Source organism: Episyrphus balteatus, chromosome 1 (assembly GCF_945859705.1).
Source record: "Episyrphus balteatus chromosome 1, idEpiBalt1.1, whole genome shotgun sequence".
NCBI lineage: Eukaryota > Metazoa > Arthropoda > Insecta > Diptera > Syrphidae > Episyrphus > Episyrphus balteatus.
In genome coordinates, this window is record NC_079134.1 from 54,022,070 (window position 1) to 54,045,371 (window position 23,302).

The window sequence follows — 23,302 nt, forward strand, 5'->3', positions numbered from 1 at the left end:
CAAATAATAGTCAATTTTCTCCAATATGCCGATGTCGTATGTAACGTTTTCACAGAAACTATTTGTTAGCCAAACACATACGACAAATTGATGACACATACGACAAAAATAAGCAAAGTTTTATTCGACACTTTTTACTTTTTTACGACATACGACAAATAGATGTCAAATTCAATGCGCAAAACAAATAACTAACGTTAATTTATTAACTTTTTTAAAACACATTGGCTCTTGGTTATAACACGAGTTTAGCAAAACTCGATTTTAACAAAAGCATCAATGATAAAATAACATACCTACATCTAACTTCTAAACAATTGGTTTAGAAGCAGTTCACCTATAAAATGACAGAACTTTTTTAATTTGGAAGTGAGATGTATGTTTTATTTTTTGTTAAAATCGAGGTTTCGCTAAATTCGGTTAGGTACTATGGGTTATTGACTTCACAACAAAATTCTTTCCTAAAAATTATTTTTAAAGCAATTTTAGAATTAATGAGATCACAGTTTACTAAAATTAAGTTATGGGACTTTTCACGAGTCGATTTTTTGCCGTGCGGCGAAGCTTTTCGACCCGTGTGCGGCTAAAATCGACTCGTGAAAAGTCGGCCTTACTACTCAAATTATTACAGTTTTAAGATAGCACGATAAGAGCTTCATACAAATTTCGTAGGTCCAAGTTTTCATTGTCACTGGATTCGAATTATTGAGGGAACCTAAAGGATCGGCATCAAAGAATTCATCTTCCAATATTTCGTTACGTATCCTAAATTAATAAAATCATAAAACCACTATTGTATGCATTTTATATGCATAAAATAGAGCATAAAGCTCCTCGGATAAACTTGGCGCAGGTCGACTCGTCCGACCTGCTCGACATCTTAATTGCAACTGAAATTACACTCGTCAGTACATTTCCTTATGGGACAAACGACAAACGTTTACTGAAATTCCAGTTAAATATTAGGGGTATTCACGATCTGGTGCAACAGGCCTAGTAAAAATGTAAAATTTTATTTTTTTACAATAGATCGTGAACGCCTCTCTTCTTATCTATAGTAAATATTGAAGCATGAATGATGTTTTTTTTTTCCTCCGCCGTTCCTTCTTCTTTTTTCCATTTTTTATAATTTAATTCTTTGTTTTGTTCGGGTTAATTAATTTTCACTAATTATTTTACATCAAAAGAAACTAAATTACGGGACATGAGTAGCGACAACCATTATAAACAGAATAAAAAAGACAAACTGTTTATCATGGGCGACGCGACGGTGACGGTATAGCAAAAGTGCAAGACCATTGTAAAATTTCAATCCATATATTTTGTTGTTGTAGTGTTGCAAGATTTTACACTTTTGCAATGATACTAGACCAGTTGCATAGGATCGTGAATACCCCTATTGTTGTATGTGTTGCAAAAACAGCACATACGACAATTATTTACCGAACGAAGAAAAACACAGATTTGTATGAAAAAAATTGTAGTATGTGATAATTTTTGTCGTATGTGCACGTTTTCTGTGCACTTACGACAAAAAGCTACTGAAAATGTTTGTACACCTACACATTCGACAAAATGCATAGCGATTATCTCGGAAACGGATACAGATATCGAAAAACGGATTTCACAGAATGAAGGAGAAAAAATCAATTAGCAAAACTGCATTCAAATCTCAAAACCTCAATTTTGCACATACGACAATATTTTATTGAGGCGACGAAATGTAAAATTTTATTTTTTTACAATAGATCGTGAACGCCCCTTTTCTTATCTATAGTAAATATTGAAGCATGAATGAAATCCATGATGTTTTTTTTTTAACAGGGTTGTTCCTCCATTGTTGCTTCTTCTTTTTTTCCATTTTTTATAATTTAATTCTTTGTTTTGTTCGGGTTAATTAATTTTCACAAATTATTTTACATCAAAAGAAACTAAATTACGGGACATATGAATACCGACAAGCCGACAACCATAATAAACAGAATAAAAAAGACAAACTATTTATCATGGGCGACGCGACGGTGAGCTGCCATCTGTCAAAAATAATTTTACTCTATTGTATTTTTATTTTGCAATAGGTCTAGGGTATAGCAAAAGTGCAAGACTGTTGTAAAATTTTAATCCGTATATTTTGTTGTTCTAGTGCTGTAAGATTTTACACTTTTGCACTTTTGCAGTGATACACGACCAGTTGCATCGGATCGTGAATACCCCTAATAATAATAGGTGTGTTTTTTTGTTTATCTATATAGATTTTGTGCAAAAAAACGACATCGAGATTTTTGAAATCAAAACAATTTACGTGTTAAAAACAACAAAAACTTTATCTGTATAGATTTTTGAAAAATCCAGATAATTATCCAGATTTTACTTTCTCTCGATAAAAACAGTAGTGCCAAGGTAGTTTAATTGTTGTGTTCATACAGAAATATCTGAAAATATTAACAAAAAAAAAAAAAGCGGAGAAAACGAGGTTTGAAAAAAACTCTCATAGAAAAAAATAATAAAAAATTCGTTTGACATGGTTGCATTGAAATGTTAATATCTCGAGATATACGCAATGCACTTTTCAGATAAAAGTCTTAAATGGATCCTGATAAGATTGTTGAACAGATATGTATATAAAATTACCAAAGTTTTTTCGAAAAATTAGAAATACAAATAAAAAAGTTTTCACATTTGATTTTTAAAAAATCGAAAAAAAATTCAATATGGCTACCTTCAAACGCTTATAACACAAGAACGACGCAACTAATGTTAATGGTCATGGTCTTAAAATGTAGCTAAGAATATACAGATAATTTTTGGTTTTTTGTGAAAAAACAATTTTTTTGAATCCAACATGGATGCCATGGCCATATGAAAATTTTTGTTTGCATCCAACATGGATGTAATGGCCTTCCCACTTCGGAGTTAAAATAAAAAAAAAACAAAAGCAATATTTTTGACAGACAGCTGCCAAAGTATGTGTACAGTGGTGCCAAATGTTAGCATGGATTTCAAAAATCCCGATGTCGTTTTTTTGCACAAAATCTATATAGATAAACAAAAAAACACACCTAATGTATGCTAGCAAAACTAGTTAAATACATTTGATCATTCCAAAAGTCAGTTTTCACGTTTGTAAATAAATTCGAAACAATTTATGAAAAAATTAGTTTGGTAGCACAAATTTAAAACTGTTCAAAAAGTTAAGCCCAGAGAAATTTCCGGGCTAAACAACCAAATCCACGGGGCTAAGGTGTTGTTGTATTTAACATATAAATTGCTTAGGGCCAGTTGTACAAACGTGGTTTAGTCTCGGATCAGGAATTTAACTCGCCGATTTCGGCGGATTAGCAGTGGATCAACTTTGGTTCAAGGATGGATTTTACTATTTGAACCTATATGGACCTAGAAGCAAAAATCAATTTTGATACTGAATTCAGAAGATAAAAGTTGCTGATCCACGGATTAAATATTTGTACAACTGGCCCTTAGCCCCGACTGCGATTTTATGTCCAGTTAAAGGCTTGGCCACACCGGAGGGTACGCGGTAGAGGTACAGGTAACGGTACGGGTATTTGTATGGAAAAAATTCCAAACTGACACATCAACGTTCGGGTGTGGAATTTTTTTAATACAAATATCGTTGCCGCTACCCGTTCCGCTACCGCGTACCCTCCGGTGTGGCCAAGCCTTAAGCCCGGTGGTAATAAAAAACACACCTTATGTGTACTGTGTCCCTCAAGTTCATTTTTTCAAAAATATTCAGTGTAACCCGAGCCTTGGTTTTTGTTGTCGCACTACCTTACCATTGGTACTGTAGTTAATTCAGCGCAAATGTCATTAGTTATTCAGCATAATTCAGATGTTTTACGTCATCAAATGCAACCGCCTGCATTTTCAATTCAAACGTAAAATTAAAAAAATAACAAACGGACGTGATTGATTTATTTATTTTTCATTCTCATTTTAATGTTATTAATTCCCTGACAAAAAAAAACTCTATTTCATATTTTATTGTTTGCTAACAACAAAATGTCTTCAAAAAACACTCCAGCTAACCAAAGACTTAATAAAATACTACAAAGTAGTAGTAGTACACCCCGAAGCAATTCAACTCCAAATTCAATACACAAAAAAGTGGCGCGACCACTTTTCTCAACCAAATTAACTGATAGCATATCTAGTGATTATAATTCTGCAACAAACACACCATTCTTGCCATCGACTGTCACTAAAACTCCAGTCTCTAGTCAAAAATTTAAACCAAAAACATCTACAACTCTAAATGCTTGCTACACACCCTCTTCTCTTTATAGATCCACAAAAAGTACACCACGAAGTGCCTTAATCACACCTCGAGGTGTTACAAATCATGTTACAAACAACACCCCAGAATGTTCTTCGAAAATATCAAATTCTTTTCGACGATCAGAAAATTCAACTATGGAAGATTCTGGAGTAATGTCCAAGTCCGTCAAAGATATCGAAATAAGTAATCTAACAGTAGCTGTTCGAGTCAGACCACTAAATGCCCAAGAATGCACAAATCCCGGTGTAACAAATATTGTCCAAGTAGTCGGCAACGAAGTCACTGTCTATACTGGAACAACTGCAGACAATTCTGCCGGGGTGAGTCATTGCTTTCAATACGATCAAGCATTCTACTCATGCAACATGGACAATAGCAACTATGCCAATCAAGAAACCGTCTTCAATGGCACAGGAATGGGACTTATTGATCGAGCATTTGAGGGGTACAACACTTGCCTCTTTGCTTACGGACAGACTGGCTCTGGCAAGAGTTACAGCATGATGGGCATAGAAGTCGATGATAGTGATGATATATCGACTAACACGGAAGCCGGCATCATTCCTCGATTCTGTCATGAGCTATTTCGGAGAATTGAAAGTTCTAAAGACAAACTTCAAGCCGAAATCGAAGTTAGTTACTTTGAGATCTATAATGAAAAAATTCATGATCTTCTGTGTGTTTCTGATCACAGTGAATCACACAGCAGTGGTTCACATAGAAACGCTCTCAAAGTTCGAGAGCACCCAGTTTGGGGTCCTTATGTTGTCGATTTAAGTATTCATCCGGTGGAGTCTTATTCTGCCCTTCGCAATTGGTTGGCAGTGGGAAATAGTCAACGTGCTACTGCAGCAACTGGCATGAATGATAAGAGTTCTAGATCTCATTCTATATTCAATATTGTTTTGAATTTATCTGAAATTGATTCGACGACGGCTACAGAGGGTGATGGAAAGGTTAAACAGACACGAAGAAGCAAGATAAGTCTAGTCGATTTGGCTGGAAGTGAGAGGATTACTCATACGGCGGGTTCGAATGGTGATCGAGTGCGGGAAGGAGTTAGTATCAATAAGAGTTTGTTGACCCTGGGAAAAGTGATTTCTAAACTGGCTGAGTCGAAGAGACAATCGAATTTTGTACCATATCGAGAAAGTGTGCTGACTTGGTTGTTGAGGGTGAGTTTTTAAATTTTTAATATGCATTTTCTTATCATTATTACAAAACATGTATATAATTTGAGATACGGGTGGAGTTGTTTTTTTTTTTTGTAATCGATTATTATTTATAGGAAAGGCATTGTGTGACAGATAGATAAAAGAGGTTCGTTAGGAAACAGTGTGTTGTTTTGATCGCTTTGAAAAATAACTCATTCTAGCTAAGTCAGCCCCTCAAATTCTAACAATGTAGACATATTGTGCAATAATAAAAAAAAATTGTCATCACCTATAAAAATTACATTGTTGGCGTTGATAACAACAGGGTACATGTAACAATTAAACAAAAATAGTGTATTTTAGTCTATCAAGTACTCCTGTTTTAGCTAATTGCGATACTTTTTATCATTCTACAATTCAGTGTCAATGGCTCAAAAACGAGTACTTTTGTTTCGAATGGGTTCTGTGCCCCTCTAAGCTTTAAGTTAGATTTTGTCAAGACCTTCAAATACCTTGGTGTCTTATTTGATGGTAAAATGATTATATTCATTACACAAATTGCACAAGCCTACAATTTTTTGGTGCCGAGACTAAACTATACTCTTCTATCATAGCCGTAGCTAGGATTTTATTTCGGGGAGGGTTAGCTTAGACCGACCAATTTTTTCTTACATATTTTTACATGCGAGCGTAAGCGAGCAAAAAAATTTTAGAAGCTTTTCTTAGCCTTATAAAGAAAACTGTTTCGCAAAATATCATATAAAAAAACACTAGATACAATCAAAGGTTTAAACAGCAATAAAATGACAAATGGACTTTTCTCTTACTGATGGTTTGTATAAAAAAAGTTATTTAGAAAAATTAATGGTTTTATCTCTTAGGCTGTTAATTGGGTTAAATATTCAGCCAAAGACAAATTTTTGACATCCACATATAATAATAATACTAATAGAGTTTCTGGAACCATCTCGGCGTAAGCCAAGAGTACCTATCTCTGCATTGCATGAGATTAGGCTCTGTTGTGTGCCCTAGATCCTAAAATACTCAGTATATGAGGTTAGAAAACCTTTTTGAACAAAACATAATGTATTAATCACAATTTTTTATATGAAGAATAAATTTATTTTTGAAAACATTTGTGTTGAATATTAAATTAATACATTTTTGACGTTTTGACGTCTTGAAAGTTTCCTTAAGCTGCAAAAAAAAAAGATTTAATGGTATTAAAAACATATTAGCAAGTCCTTATAATTTCAAACTCCCAAAACGCGTTGTGCTTTGAGTTTTATGTTTGGTCAACGTTCTTGAATTATTTTTTCAAATTTCTTCGTTTCCTAAAAATTTTTAACATTTATTTGCAAAACTACACAAAACCCCGTTTATCAAAAATGATAAACACAAATTTAATCTGCACCCACAACCTCAGGATATATCTGAAAACAGCTGAAATTTTATGTTCACCTCTATAGTGTCTATATCCTTTGCTAAATATTTAACTCAATTCACACGCGACCTCAATATCGAATTCAGGTTGAAATCTTACACCTCAAAGAATTTTTTTTATTAAATTTCAATGTAAAATAGATTGTACCTTTGTAAATCACGTATGAATGGAATTTTTAACCCCTACTTCCGAAGTTCAGCAAAATATTTCAAAAAATTTGTTTCCTTTACACCAGTTTAAGATTCAAATATAGAAAGTACAAAAAATAATCCGTTTTCGTCAATATTATAACGTTTAAAAATGAAAGTTTCAAATATCTATCCTGAAGGAACAATTTTTTTGCATTTCATGTCTTGTTCATATAATCAGCCTAGTTTGCTGTGTTGACGCAAGCCTCAACAGGTCATTGGGGTGGTGGGTACAACTTAAAGGCTTAACTACATACACCCTTTTTTGAAAAAGTACAAAAGTGAAAATATTTTTTTTTTCTGCTTAGCGAAATTATTGTTTTGTGAAAAAGAGTATAGGTACAATTTGTTTTTTAGACCAAAAAATAAGCTTTCTGCACCATTTGTTTTAATTTTCTATAATTTTCTAGCCCAAAAAACTATACAAAAATGCGTTTGAAAATTTTCACTTTTGTACTTTTTCACTTTTTGAGCCAATGTAATTAAGGCTTAAGAATGACATTCCCAAGAAAAAACAAATGATGAATATTTTTTGTGTTTATGATGCACCTATTATTTTTAATGTGAACTCTAAGCAAAAACAAATTGTTTAAAAATAAAGAGGCACTCAATTAATGCTTATCCGCTTTTGTGTATACGACTTATTATAAGAAAATACTTTTTACAGATATTTTTTTTTTGTTCAAAGCTTTTTGAAACATAACCGCAACAAAATTGAAATAGACTTAAATGGAGATTTTCGATTTATCACTAATATATAAAATCAATCCATCAAGTTTTGCATACAAATATATTGTACATTGTACTATGTACAAGTATGTGGGTCGTATCTATTTGTTCAAATTCTCATCATATGAATTTCTAAAAAAAAAAATTCGGGGGGGTTAAACCCTGTAACCCCCCTACCCCAACACCACCCCCCCCCCCTAAATACGGCTATGTCTTCTATAGGTTTTTCTATAGATATTTTTTCGATATCTTTTTATTTTCCCAGATATCTTCAGTTGTTTGGTTTATTATATTTATCCTTTTTGATAAATTATGCCAAACACTCTTACTTCATCTTAAGATATCTCGGGCAAGAGTAGAAATACCGCAAAGATTTAAACAGTTCTTGAAAGAAGTTCTTGTAGAAATCGTTATGATTTAAAAAAAATTTCTTCGAATTAAAGCATAATATCAAAAGAGGTAAAAAAACGTTTCTTTGCATTTATTCACGGTTATATTTAAAAAACGGGAGCTGTTAAGATATTTCTGACTCCGGATTCGATTTTTATCTATCCCTTTCAAAAGCAATACATAGTTACAAGAAACTTAAACAATTTGAACAAATACCTAAAATCATAAATTATACATTATTATAAGATGATCTGATTTTTTTGTAGTTGAATTTTTGGGTCTTATGAGAATAATCTCGTAAGTTTCAAAATTAGTCAAAAAACAATTGTTTGAATTTTCTAACGGTTATATTTCAGAAACGGGGCCAGCACATCAAAAACCTATAGAAAAGTATAGTTTAGTGTCGGCACCAAAAAAAAAAAAAATTTGTACACCAGTATTACTTTTTATGTTGTTCTAGACAATTTTATACTCTTTGTTTGTATAGCCTACAGAAAATAAAAGTTATAACCATGGCATTGTTCCTTATAAAATTCAGTATGGAACATACTAGACAAAAGCTAAATTAAAATCTATACTTACAATATTGTAAGTTAAAATCTATACTTACAATATTGTAAGTATAGATTTTAAGTTTTGGTACAGTTTTAATAACTTGTGGAATCCATATCGTATGTGTGTAATTGTGAGAGGTTGTTCGAATTTCATCTCAGAGCGTAATCGGAGCAAAATTTTGAGAGGGAGAAAGTGTATATGTGAGAGGAAGTGGAGGTCGACGAAGACATAATGACGAAGGCTTATAATGACCAACCGCTTCTTATGAAGAAAATAAGAAATGAAATTTAGTTTTGATTGTTTAGAAAGTAGTAGTTTTTCTAAGTAAGTAGAAGAGGAATAATTTGTAAATAAGGAGATATTAGCCGTGTTTTATTTTTATCGTGATCCAGATCAGATCATTGTATTTATTTGTACCAACAACAAAGTGAAATCCTAGTTTTGTTGTAACGCAATACAATGATCTCATCACGATAAAAACAAAACACGGCTATTATTGAATCACCAGACAAAGCGTTACCTGCTCCGATATTGATTTATTTATACAAAAATAACAAGTGTTATTTTTATCTACTTTTCTGATGAACAGATCTCCACAAAAATATTTGAAAAGTTGTCGGATTTTTCAAAAAGTATTTCAAACATTTTTAACTCGCCCAAAGAAACAAACCTTAAAAATTTCATACAAATCGTAATCGAGAAACCAATTTTATATTCATAATGTATGAAGGCATCTAACTTTATATAAAACTACAAGCTTATCCCGTTCAAATTTATTATATAAAACTTGATATGTAGAAGTTCTCGTACCTTCAAGTTGACGTTGTTGTTCAAAGAAAGCAGGACTGCAATTTTCGATCAAGATTTTACCGAAGAATTAAGCACGTTAATGAGGTGGATTTTTTTTTGTTTTTTGAAAAACTGAAACAAAACAGGTACCATTTTGACTTATTTTTTATTAAAATTAAATTATTTTTTAAGTTTAAATTTAATAGATTATGTCGGGTACTAAGTTCATCCGCTCTTTGAGGCGATGAACAACCATTTTATGCTTTTTACAATTACATTGTTTGGGATTGCATTGGCATTTTGAAGTTGTTTGCTTTGTGATTTTATTTTCATCTGTAAATATAAATGGAAAGAAAAATCAAAATTAAGTAATATTGAAAATGTTTTAGTTAAACTTATTTACAGTGGTTGTAGAAACACAATTCTGACCTATAAAATGTTTCACTAATTTTGTAACTTCAACAGAACACCCATCAAATATTTTAATTTGTTTGTTTTTGTTAAGAAATTATTATAACTGTAGTGTTAGGCATTATGCAATATTATTTAAAATTACAAAGTCAAAAAATTATGAAAATTTGTTTTTAATTAAAAAAATACTAAATTGAATCAAATCAATCAAATTAAATATACGTTGTTACCAAAAAATTAATGACACAGGATCAGACTTAAATATGACTAGATTTGGAATTATAGGATCGCAATTATTTATCGCTTTTAAAAGTTCTTTAAATCAATTATGCAAGAAACAATACATTGTTGCAAGAAACTAGAACATTGAACATTTAACAAATTGCTAAAATCATTAATTATACATTTTTATAAAATGATCTGATTTTTTTACAATTGAATTTAAAGATCTAATCATTATTTAAATAATCTCTATATTTTTCTATAACTAAGCTTTTTACTACAATACTGGGTGGGCCATATTCATAGTTCTTTCATAAGCTGTAACTTTTTTGCTGAGGTTTATCTTATTCATAGACAATTTATACCCACTTCTAAATCATTTTTTTATGGAAAAGAGCTGTTTCTAACCTGGGTAATAACTTTAGACACCAGTCTAAGTTAGAATCGCTTTTAAAGTATGACTATGAATATAACCCAGTGTCATCAAAATGTAAATTTTCTTGCATCAATTCGCTAAGCATTTTAGAAAAATGCCAATAACATGCTTGGCCCTTTTCAAATAGCAAGCTATTTAACATGTGGGAATATAATACGGCCCTGTGCGTTAACACATTAGTCATTGCTCACAACTCTCATGCTCTCACAGATGCATATTTCAACTATCAGTGTTTTTGTTTTTCTATAAAACAAATGATATATAAATAGTTTTTTGATTTGCTAGTTTACTTTTTTTTATGATGAAGGGACTGCCTCAATATTTGAAAAAGTGTTGTTGGTTGACAATGTGTCGCATTTTATAATATTAATTGTAAACAAAAACAAACTTACCTCTTTTTCGTTCGAGAGCTTTTGTTCCTTTTGGTTTTGTTCGCTGATTAATATTTTTCAAGAATTTTGTTAACATTTTTTGCGCAGTTTAGCTATTATCTGTTTGCTATTTATCTTTGTATGACTTTGTTTTTAAAAATGCTTGTTTACAAAAAACCAGCAGTTGACCTTCGTTACTTGATCACAAAATAAGCGTGTAAAAATAAAAATATATATTTTATTATTCAAATGGTTCAGTGGGTTGTAATGATGCGGAGATATTTAGTTTCACTCTGATTGACTTGGTGTGTTGCTATTGAATGAACATGCATTTACTGAAACTTATAAAGAAAATTTCAAGTTGTAGTACTTAGTATGTGGTCGATGTGGTAAATATTATGAACATTGTTTTTTTTTTTTTTAAATAAATACCATATTACCACTTACTTCCTAAGCATTTTTAAATGATAAATAGCTTGATAAGTTGTCACCACCAAGAGTTTAAAAATAAAACACAAACCCAGATAATATGAAATATTATCTCTAACTGATTTTAACACATGCATTATATTCTAGAAAAATTTAATTATAAAAAATGCATGGTCTTATAAATTTAATTCTATAGAGTGGACCTTATAAGAATAAAATGTAAGCGTAGCACCCTGTACAGGGGAAAAAATAAGTTTCTCATTAAGAGTTACAACACACGGGTACAGGACGAATCAATCTTACTTACGACTCTATACGAGTACGTACATATATCATCCAATTTTTGCTTTACCTACGTGCCAGCAAAAAATGTATTTCAAAATATTTTGAGAAAGTGTAGATACTTGGTAAACGAAGAAAGTGGACGATATGTTAGTTTCAAATACATAAATATGTTTATTTTGAAAATCTAAACAAATCGAAAGCTTAGTTGAAAATCCATATTTAAAAGTTGTTCCCAATCCACTTTTTAGGAGTAAAGTCATAAATTTTTGCTTTGATGAATTGAGTACCTACCTATTAATTTTAAAATAATTTATTGAAAATTGAAAAAAAATATACAGAAGCTACTCTTTTTTTTTGCAAACGCAAAACAAAATAAGTTTAACATTAAAAAAAACCAGTACGAATTAATTAATTAATGTGAAACAAACTTGGTTACTAAGTAATATTTTTGCATTAATCATTTAAAAAATCTCACATGTTTTTTATTTTCTGTTTTTTAGTTGAACTTTCCAAGATTGCACTGATTCACTTTGTATAGTATTTCTCATGTATTTTCCCAAGAATCTTATTTTAATTTGGATTCATCAGCAGTTAATGTAGTAAATTTGCAATAAAAGCATTTACGGAAGAAATACAAATATTTTTATGTGAATTAATTCAATAAAATTCAAGTAATAATTTTGTATAATTCATACTTTTTTTTCATAACTCAGTCAGTAGCTGAAAAAAGTAAAAAATTAATTTTTAATTTAAATGTAAAACAAAATCAAATAAAGCTACTAAGCGCCATTTGCCACAACGAAACTTAAACAATTTAAGTTGAACATAAATTCATATAAAGTTTGAGTAAATGTGTCTTAGTTTTGCGTATTAAACAAAAAAAAAATAATATTTACTACTGGGTCGCACTCTAGCGGGTCTTACATTTCAAATTGAAAAAAAAAAAAATTATAAAATTCATTCTTAAAAGGATAAAAAAATCTTAAATGAAAAATAAGTATCCAATTTAATTTTTCTTACTAAAATCCATTTCTGGAAGGTAAAATTCAAAATATTTAGAACCGTTTTTTTTTTGTAAACAATGTTTTTGTTCTTGAATAATATTTTGAAAAAATTAAATAATTGGCCTATTTATTTATAGTAATTATTAATCATTACCCATAACCAAAATAAAAAAAAAAATCCATGCCCCATTTTTGAGAAATCCCGAAATTAAAAAGGTTCTATGGAAGGTACCATTAACAATGATATCTGAAAAAACTTTTCTCATCAAAAAATATAATTTTTTCTTTTTGCATTCTATATCATTATTATGTTTGATTGTTCTACTTTTTGTACAAATGCATAACTTGATATACAGAGTGTCACAAAATGAATAGTCCAAATGGAATATGGTATGAGCTCTCTGTAGTATATTTTATTTTCTCCATATAAATTTTAGTTGACTAAATACATTTTGTTTTAATTACTTTTGTGAAAAAATGAAATTTCACACTTCTAACAAATAAGAATACAAAAAAGGTTGAATTTCTTATCAACAAGGCCTCATGTAATCAATTGTTTTCGCTTTGAATCACAAACAAAAAGTACTGTCGAAAAAAAATATATATTTAAATAGCCCAGTCAACGAAGACTCACTTATACAAATTATAAAAAAAAAAATAAATAAATAATTTTATTCCAAGTCTAAGATTTAACGTGGTAGTGGTAGTCTCCATAAATATCCAAAGGGCCCACACCAGAGAAATAAGCCTAAGGATGGACAGGAGGGTAAGGTTCTCCTTTTGTTAGTATGTCGTTTATTTAAAAAAATCTTTAAAAAAATATAAAATAATAAATACGACTTATAATTTTTAAAATTATTTCTAACCGCCTTTTAAAATCACTTTAAGAGCCAATTTTTCAATCTTCTAATAAACAGTCAGTTAACTGTTCGACGAATAAAGTTATTAGGCTCATAAACAGTCAGATAAAAACATTGAATTTTTCAATCAAGAATAATTTATTCTACAGAATAACAAAAAAAAAATTGTCAAATTCAAAAATATTTAAAATTAAACGTCATTTTTATTCATGATTGTTTTTGTTTTCTTGTGTTCCACTGTATATTTTTTAAAATTCTTTCAAAACAGCTTTGACAACTGACACAATATTTTTGTTGAGATTATTCCTTAGAATAATTTTTATTCGTCTCCGAAAGAAGCAGATAGTTTTATTCTTAGGAATAAGCTATATCTGCTTGTTGAAAATTGAATTTTTCCCTATCCTTAGGAATAAGTACTAACTGACTGTTTAACTGACTATTGAAAAATTGGCCCTAAGTAGTGTAAAAAAAATATAAAAAAAAATGGAAAAAAAATTAATTTGTCAATACAAAGCACCAATGTTGTAAAATTGACTTAATGGAATCATATTTATTTATTCAAGCTACTACTAACCTAATATTTAATAAAATATGGTATATATCTTAAGTTTCTTAACCCTTATGAACATAAAATTATAAAAGTCTTGGTCGTTTATTGCCTATAATTCGCCGTATCCGCTTATCCAGAACACGTAAATTAAAATTTAGTAGAAAATAAAATTGTTTGCTTAGATTCCCCTTATCGTGGCATTCGTTAAATACAAAAATTCCATTAAAGCACATGACTGTGTACAGTAACTTGCAAGTTTTTTTTACTAGCCTCAATGTGATGGTAAAATAAACAATTTCAACAATCGCATGGAGTTTATTTACTTATTCTCACTTTATTCATAGTATGTACTAATAAAGTAGAAAAGGTACTAGATGTAGTTAAGTATGTACTATAATATTATTGCGGCTTTGAAGAACAGGAAGTATGTATAAAAGTAAATCCTAACGCTGTCTTTCTCTACATTTGTTACATTTTGTAATTAAATAAATAACACGACTGGGTCGCAATTAATTGCTCTATAATATGGGTTTAATACTCAGAATGTAATTTTTTTTAGTGCAAAGCACAGTATACATTTGCGTTTTCAGAATTTGATTAAATTTTAACTTTAAACCAAAAATAACCGGTCAGCTCTTAGAATATATTATTATTATTCTGTTAACAAAATGGTCAAATATAAAAATAAGTTTTATTTCACTTTAATAACGGTAAAATCATTTATATTGATCATAATAAAATTTAATAAAATACTTCGAATGACTATAATCAATTTTCTTTTTTTTTTGTACTATCAAATATTTTTGAAGGTGACACGCATAGTTAACACGAAGGTGAAACACAAGAAGATAAAAATTAATTTTTACAATTGATTCATATCACAAGCACAAGAGAAGTAAAGACGGTTCTTAGAGACAATTAGTTTCAAAAATTTATTTTATTAGCTCTAGCTAAATGTAAATTATCAGAGAGAGCTTTTGCATGTTGCATGAAAATTCAATAAAACACGCCAAAATGGTATTAACAATAGTCGATTATTTAAAAAATTATTTCTGTAATTCCGTTGAGGTCAGTTGGTTTTCTTTAAGTGTTAAACACTTTTAAGCTATTGAATTTACTTGAAAATTAATTGTTTTCTAATCAAATTTAACCTTTTGTTCCCGGAGCAACTTTTTTATTTTTTTTATCACAACAGAATAAAAACTTCCTTGTTCCATTGTTTAATTCTGTAGCTATAAGTTTAAGGCCACTGGAAAAATTGAGAACATTCTAACAAATATTGCAATTCTTTACTAAATATTTACTTTTATATAGTTTTTGTTGATCGTATGAGCTTGCAGCCTATGTACCTACATTAAGGCGGTTCTTATTTTGAAATTTTTGGAAATTGTATGGTCCCAGTCGGTCATACTCATGGTATAAAAAGAGAAGGTATGATCATTAGAAAAAACTCAGTATCGAGAACTGTCAAAACTTATGGCTACTTAAGGTTTTGACAGCCCAGCCCATTGAAATTGTTGTTGTAAACAAATTTGTCTTGGAAATTGTTGTTGCTTTTGACTATGCCTAATGCCAAACGTCAAAACCTTGTTACCCCATTTTTTAAGATGGCGGCTCTAATGATCATACCTTGTCTTTTTATGCCATGGGTCATACTTACTTATTAAGGGTGACCAGCGCCTTACATGAACTCCACATGAACAGGCGCTGCATCCTTACTCTCTTCACTAAGTAAGTGTAAAACCCGCACAGTTCGATTTCGTTACGTCTTCTTAAATGTGTACGGGACCAAAAACCGTCCGAAGAACTTTTTTGTCGTCAAAGTCCAAAGTACAATATGACAGAACTGGGATGGTACGAGTATTTTTATTTTCGTCAGCATATATGTATGTAAGAGTATGCAAGCAGCTAAACGGACTTTTTAAAGATGGTGCCTCAAGTGTTAACAACTACAGTTGTAAATGTCGCTTCGCCTTGTCTTTTTTGACATCAAAAGTATCGGTGAGGTCTTTGCGGACACTGACGGAGCAGCGATGCCAAAACTAGATAATAATCTACACAGCTCGTCTCAAGGGCTCATATATAAAAAAAAAATCCATTTTCAAGTCTCTAACTATAATTATGTATATTTAAATTCCAAACTAACTATTGGTTCTACAAGTTTGAAAATTTGGCATGCTTAAACCTATAATAGTAACAGCTACTTATAAATTTTTTTGAAGATTTTTATTTTTTTTTTAATTTGGGTTTTTTGGTAGGCGAAAATACTCTGTTTCTTAATTTTTTTAGAACATTTTTTTTTTTAACTTTCAATTTAAAAGAAAATATGTACTTTTATTGAAATTAAAAATATTATTTAAACTTTGCTTATAGTCAAATGTTAATTTTGTTTTATTACCTATTAGTATAATCACTACCGCTGGCGCTGCATGGGAGGTAGGAGTTCGATTGATTAAGTTAGAGACTTGAAACTGGGGAAATATTTTTTGTATTTATTTACAACTAAACAGTTAATGAACCTCTAGGAGCAAACAAATTCCAAATTCTTAAAAATAAGTTTCGTTTCTGTTGAAAATAAATTTATTATGACTGCTTTTGGATGTTCTGTTTTCAATTCTTTGAAAAAAATAGTTAAATGTGTCAGCAGTGTAACCAAGTGAATGCCAGGTTAATTTTCTGCTGGATTAAGAAATTTTTACATTTGAGTGTCCTTAAAAAATTAATTTTTCTTGATAATAAACGTAGGTGAGTGGCCCACCCCAAACTGTTAAGGAGGCAAAGCTACCACTTCAGGACCATATTTCTTTACTTCTTTGAATTCCAGAAAGCGACCGCTTCAAATGTGTCTGTGATGGACATAATATGTATGTTTGTATAAACTATGTCGAATTTTGAAAATTAAGGTGCTAGGTGAACTTTTTAAACAATTTAGTAATCCGTATGCAAATTTTTTTTTGTATGTAAACCACGAACTTAAAAAAAGATCTGAGTGGACAAAATTGATATTCATATAGGCTCTTCATCTGTGAAAAGAAATAACATTTCAAAAAATGTCACTCAGCTCCTTTATATTTTATATTTCCAAAAATTTTCGAAATATCAGACATTTTTTTCGCTCTTCACAGTTTTCTCATACCTACGATGTTATTTTTTCTTTTTACATTTTTCCTTTTGATACCCGAGTACCCGGGTATTCAGGTAAGTAAACAACCAGGTACCCGGGTACCTGGCTACTCAGTTATCCGGGTATCAAGAGCTCAAGTTAAAAATAAATTAATTTTATTTTGTTGTCTGATTACTTGTACTCTCTATTGATAACACCTCTGATAGTAATATGTTATTAAAAAAATGAACTCATTAATCAATGAAAATATCTCTTGATACCTAAAATCTATTTTGTAATCTTAATGATCATTGACTAATAAAACATCACATGAAATAGTTTATTAATAAAAGTTGATTAGATTAAAATAATCTCTTTCAAGATAATACTAATTCTGACGTTATTAAAAATATAAATAAATGAAAACAAAATCATAAGATTGTGTTGCGTTTCAAAATTGTATAATCTTATATTTTTCGTTGTTGTTAATTAAGACTATAAAGTGATAAGGCAACACACTTCATTGTTGTTAAATGTTCTTATTTTAGTTCAAATTTCAATTAAAAATTCATTTGATTAAGTACTATAAAATATGTACATATTATAAATTAATAATACAAGTGTAATAAACAAATCAAATTTTTAAGATGTTACAAATAAAACGTGTTTTTTTTTAGTTAAGATAACACGCGAACTTTGTTTGATATGGAGATTATTTTAGTTTTGATAAGAAATTTTTACTTTAAAATTTCGTAAATTAAAATAGATAGGGTATTGTGAAAGATTGTCTCTCAAAGTCCAGCAGAAGTTGAGAATGAACAAATAATATTACATTTCGGTAAAACTTGATTTTAATATTCGTTATCTATTTATGTAATTGCTATTTTCTGAGGAATTTATTTTACATTTCCATTTGAATGTTAATTTAAACAAATTGGAGAATTTTTTACTGATTTCTAAGCTTGAGAGGGATTTAAAATTTTAAATATTTTTTTAAGGGCAAACAGCCATTGTATGCAAGAAGAAAGGTAGCCCTAAAAACTTCAGGTACAAGCAAATGCAAAAATACCAGCATTCAGTTGGCCTCAGATTAAAAATGAATTGAACAATGCAAAACTGAGAGGCTTTCCGCTGATTTCTGCAGCCAACCCGTTAAGCACCACAAGCGGAGCAATACTGTGAACCAGAAACGTGGGGGAGTAATGATCCCCTCAACATAGAGGCCGGTTTTTAGCGATCAGCAAAATGTATCAGGAAAAATTTTCAAATATATATTTTGTTATGATTTCATTCGATTTGAAACACAAAAGCTATATCTAATAAAATATTTGCATTTGGTTGATAATAGTTTATTGATGTATTTACGATTACTGCCACCAAGTTCTTAAGGATGCGCTATAATAAATTGTAGATTTGACCCTCAACTAAAAAACTTATCCACATAGCTGTATCCCTAACCAGCTGCGTTGAGTTACACACGAAAAGATTTGTTCGGATCCCCTCTAACGTACATACGTGTGCATTCAGAGTCACGGTCTTCCTCTTCTATGTGATTATTGTCCTTGCGCTCCACATGACACTTTTTCTCAACCCGTAATCTTCTTCATTCATCATTTATGAAGACGGGTCAAAAAATCACTCTTAAAATTCCTTTCTTAAGAAAATCTTAAGAGTCCATGCCTACGCGATAACTATACAGCAAGACTGGGATGATACACTGTTAAAAATCCTGTAGAAGTTCTTAAGACACCTTTTGGAATTAGGTGTTTATCAATTAAAAAAATTCCGATTTTATTGCAGTTTTTTTTTATTAGTTTCAAATAGTTTAGAACACCGTGGTGGGATGGCTAGCAAGAGGTCTGGGATCGTTTCTTCCAGCTTCCAGAGATGCTACCTTTTGCGAGGTTCTTTATCATATTTATGGGTCCTTCACTTTACCTTCAAGCAGGTAATCAAGAACAGAGCAGAGGATTCAAGACGCTTCCCTGGTGTGCACCTACTTTGATTTCGAATTCTTCATCAGCTTAACCGAATGTTAATTATCACAGCTTCGCGTATCACCCTTCCCTTTGTAGGTTGGAAAAAGACATATTTTCCTCCATTGGTTAGACATGCGATCATGAGCCATCTTTATCCAATGTATCCCCTCTTTTTCCAAAACTCTGAGGGTATTTCGTCTGTCCAAACAGCTTTTCCCTTTTTGGAGTAATTAACAGCCTCACATACCTCTTCGAATGTGACGTCGGATATTTCGATTAAGTTAGATGAAGCTATTGGAAAGTATAGCCTTACAAATTGTTCATTTAGAAGTCCGTCGCAATACTACCGCCACCTGTAAAGAATTTCGTCGTTTTCCAGAAATAGATGGCCTTTGATCGGCTATTTTGAAGTTATACTAACCTTTGTTACTGCGTTTAAATGATGTTTATATCTACATTCCATGTTCTTCTTTTCATGATTTTAATTTTTCAAGGCTTATCAATTTTTCTTGTATGTGTTAATTTTTTTTTTTAATTTTTATTGCAAATATTAATTATAGTCTATTGAATAGACCCTTTTGGATGGAACAAATTCGTTCAAGAATTTTTATTGGCGATTATGATTCCTTGGCATACAAGCATACTCCAGCCAAAAGTGCTACTAAATCCGTTGGTGCATTTCTGAGAAAACGGCAACACTGGTCGGTTTTCAGTTTTTTTGATTTAACTCGAAAACCAAGCCTGACTTTGAAATGGTTCAAAGACACTTTTCATAGCAAATTAAATTTTCTGTCAAGTTAAGATGTTTAAAAAATTTTAAAAATTATTTTTGACTAAAATTCTAACCTAAAATCACAGAAAAAAAGTTAAAAAATTGACAATTTTATTTTTTTTTACTAAATCAAGGGGCATTTTGTGTATGTAGCCGGGGCGTCCAAACTTTGTACTAATGAAATAAAGTAGAGGTAAAATCCTTTGATAATATGCAATTTTTAATTTTTTGTGTCAAGAAACAACTTAAATGCACCTATTCAAAAATTAGCACTTTTTCTAAATTTGTGACTTTTTTAGTTAAAAGCAAGTTTTTAAAACTCGATAAAATCGTATTAATTGGTAACTTTTAGACTTTTAAAGTAAACATACTTCGAGGGATTGATTTAATATAAACTAAATATGACAAACAAAAAAATTTATTTGCATCCTTATGGCCTTTTGTGCAATTTTGTGTATGTGCATTTTTATAAATTCGGGTCGAATGGATGGACGGAGAGCCATTTGCTTTGGTCTATTGCATAGAAGAACATTTAATACCAACTCTTTTACTGTTTTCAATGGCCTGAAAAACAATTCTTGTAAGATCCGCGACCAACGAAAAGTTTCTCTTGAAAAACGAAAAAAATACTCTAATGAGTTTGAAACAAAATAGCTCAGGCAAATTAGTAAATCAAATTGCACTTTTCGCGGGACAAATTTTTTTCATGGAACGTGTTTAGGTGAATGTCCTTATCGTAAAAGTGAATTTTTTGGGATGATAAGATATCGGGAACATCCGCCATCTTGGAAAAGAGGTCGGTGCCGTTTTTATTTTATAACTCCATTTTTACTCATTTAAACCAAAAATGTCCGAGGATAAACTTTTTATCAATTAAATTATCTAAAAAATGATATACAAATAAATTCCGTGAGTTAGTTAAATTCAATTTTATAGTCGGTCAAAGTCCGGGTTCTTCTCGCAAGGTTAAGACAATATGACATTTTTTCAAATATCTCAAGAACTTTTGATTTGTTTGGGATTTTCTTAAAGAATGAATTATAGCACTTTTAATTATCTATGAAATGAACCCTTTATTGTTTTTGTAACCATCACATTGTAGAAGCAACCAAACGTCGAAGTCATGATATACGATTTTTAAACTGAACATATTTAAGATTTCAATAGTTCAAATAAACAATCAAAAATTAAACACAATAGCCTCGAAAACATAACGGCTTACACACCTCATATCTTGAGTTATACTTATCGTAATGCTGAGATTGAGGTGGTCATGTTTTGGAAAAATGACAGGGCATCAGTTCATATATTTAGAATTTTAAATAGTGTCACTTTAGCTTATTCACATTAATTGGAAAATTCACTTCATTTAAAACCTCGAAAACCATATAAAGGTTAACATTAAAGATTTCAAACTTTGAATTCAATATTTAGACGAATATAGTTAAAAAACTGTTTACTTATATTTTGGTTATACCTCCACTTCAAAAATTTGATCGGTCTAATAGAAGAAAACCTGTTATTTTCTCACTTTTGGATAGTAGAATGTGAACTTCGACGTTAGATGGCTTATACATTTTGTTGGTTACAGTAACGATAAAGGGCTCATTTCATAGATAATTAAAAGTGCTATAATTCATTCTTTAAGAAAATCCCAAACAAATCAAAAGTTCTTGAGATATTTGAAAAAATGTCATATTGTCTTAACCTTGCGAGAAGAACCCGGACTTTGACCGACTATAAAATTGAATTTAACTAACTCACGGAATTTATTTGTATATCATTTTTTAGATAATTTAATTGATAAAAAGTTTATCCTCGGACATTTTTGGTTTAAATGAGTAAAAATGGAGTTATAAAATAAAAACGGCACCGACCTCTTTTCCAAGATGGCGGATGTTCCCGATATCTTATCATCCCAAAAAATTCACTTTTACGATAAGGACATTCACCTAAACACGTTCCATGAAAAAAATTTGTCCCGCGAAAAGTGCAATTTGATTTACTAATTTGCCTGAGCTATTTTGTTTCAAACTCATTAGAGTATTTTTTTCGTTTTTCAAGAGAAACTTTTCGTTGGTCGCGGATCTTACAAGAATTGTTTTTCAGGCCATTGAAAACAGTAAAAGAGTTGGTATTAAATGTTCTTCTATGCAATAGACCAAAGCAAATGGCTCTCCGTCCATCCATTCGACCCGAATTTATAAAAATGCACATACACAAAATTGCACAAAAGGCCATAAGGATGCAAATAAATTTTTTTGTTTGTCATATTTAGTTTATATTAAATCAATCCCTCGAAGTATGTTTACTTTAAAAGTCTAAAAGTTACCAATTAATACGATTTTATCGAGTTTTAAAAACTTGCTTTTAACTAAAAAAGTCAAAAATTTAGAAAAAGTGCTAATTTTTGAATAGGTGCATTTAAGTTGTTTCTTGACACAAAAAATTAAAAATTGCATATTATCAAAGGATTTTACCTCTACTTTATTTCATTAGTACAAAGTTTGGACGCCCCGGCTACATACACAAAATGCCCCTTGATTTAGTAAAAAAAAATAAAATTGTCAATTTTTTAACTTTTTTTCTGTGATTTTAGGTTAGAATTTTAGTCAAAAATAATTTTTAAAATTTTTTAACCATCTTAACTTGACAGAAAATTTAATTTGCTATGAAAAGTGTCTTTGAACCATTTCAAAGTCAGGCTTGGTTTTCGAGTTAAATCAAAAAAACTGAAAACCGACCAGTGTTGCCGTTTTCTCAGAAATGCACCAACGGATTTAGTAGCACTTTTGGCTGGAGTATGCTTGTATGCCAAGGAATCATAATCGCCAATAAAAACTCTTGAACGAATTTGTTCTATTTTTGCTCTGGAGCTCGGGTCTATTAAATAGACTATTAATTGATGTCTCACTTTTGATGTTAGTTTCAGGATACGCTCTTCTGGTTAAACAAGAATTTATAATTTAGTGAAATAAACAATGTCTTACAATATTCTCAATACAGCAAAAAACTAATACAAGCCGTGTTTTATTGGTACTCAGTATTTTACGGAGCAAACTTTTTATGCTGTAAACAACAAAAAAAGATCACTTATATTTATTTTTTATAATCCTATGTTGTTGAATTTTCTCTGTAAACTAACAAATAAAAAACTTGTATTTATCCTTACCAATCATTTGTTGTTGTTTACCGCATAAAATTTTACTGAGCTAAGTACTGAGATACCAATAAAACACGGCTACAGTTGAGATGTGGCATCTTTTAGGTCATAGACTGGTCCATTCTTGGACTTTGCCGTTCGAATTCTTAACTGTTACTTCTAAATTTCCTT

The 23,302-nt window shown here is 30.5% G+C and overlaps 1 protein-coding gene and 1 long non-coding RNA gene across 2 annotated transcripts in view; one reads left to right on the plus strand and one right to left on the minus strand.

Moving 5' to 3' along the window:
• The first annotated feature begins 3,867 nt into the window (after window positions 1–3,867).
• LOC129920911 (kinesin-like protein KIF14) overlaps window positions 3,868–23,302 on the plus strand; it is a 40,226-nt gene continuing 20,791 nt past the window's right edge. The window contains exon 1 of the mRNA XM_056002429.1: window positions 3,868–5,472. Within this exon, the coding sequence (XP_055858404.1) occupies window positions 4,021–5,472 (1,452 nt within the window). The 5' untranslated portion in view covers window positions 3,868–4,020. The remainder of the gene's footprint in view (window positions 5,473–23,302) is intronic.
• Window positions 9,694–11,384, minus strand: LOC129920913 (uncharacterized). Its single transcript, XR_008773432.1, has 2 exons — window positions 11,008–11,384; window positions 9,694–9,879 (listed from the first exon to the last, which is right to left on the minus strand). It is a non-coding gene; the product is annotated as an uncharacterized LOC129920913 (long non-coding RNA).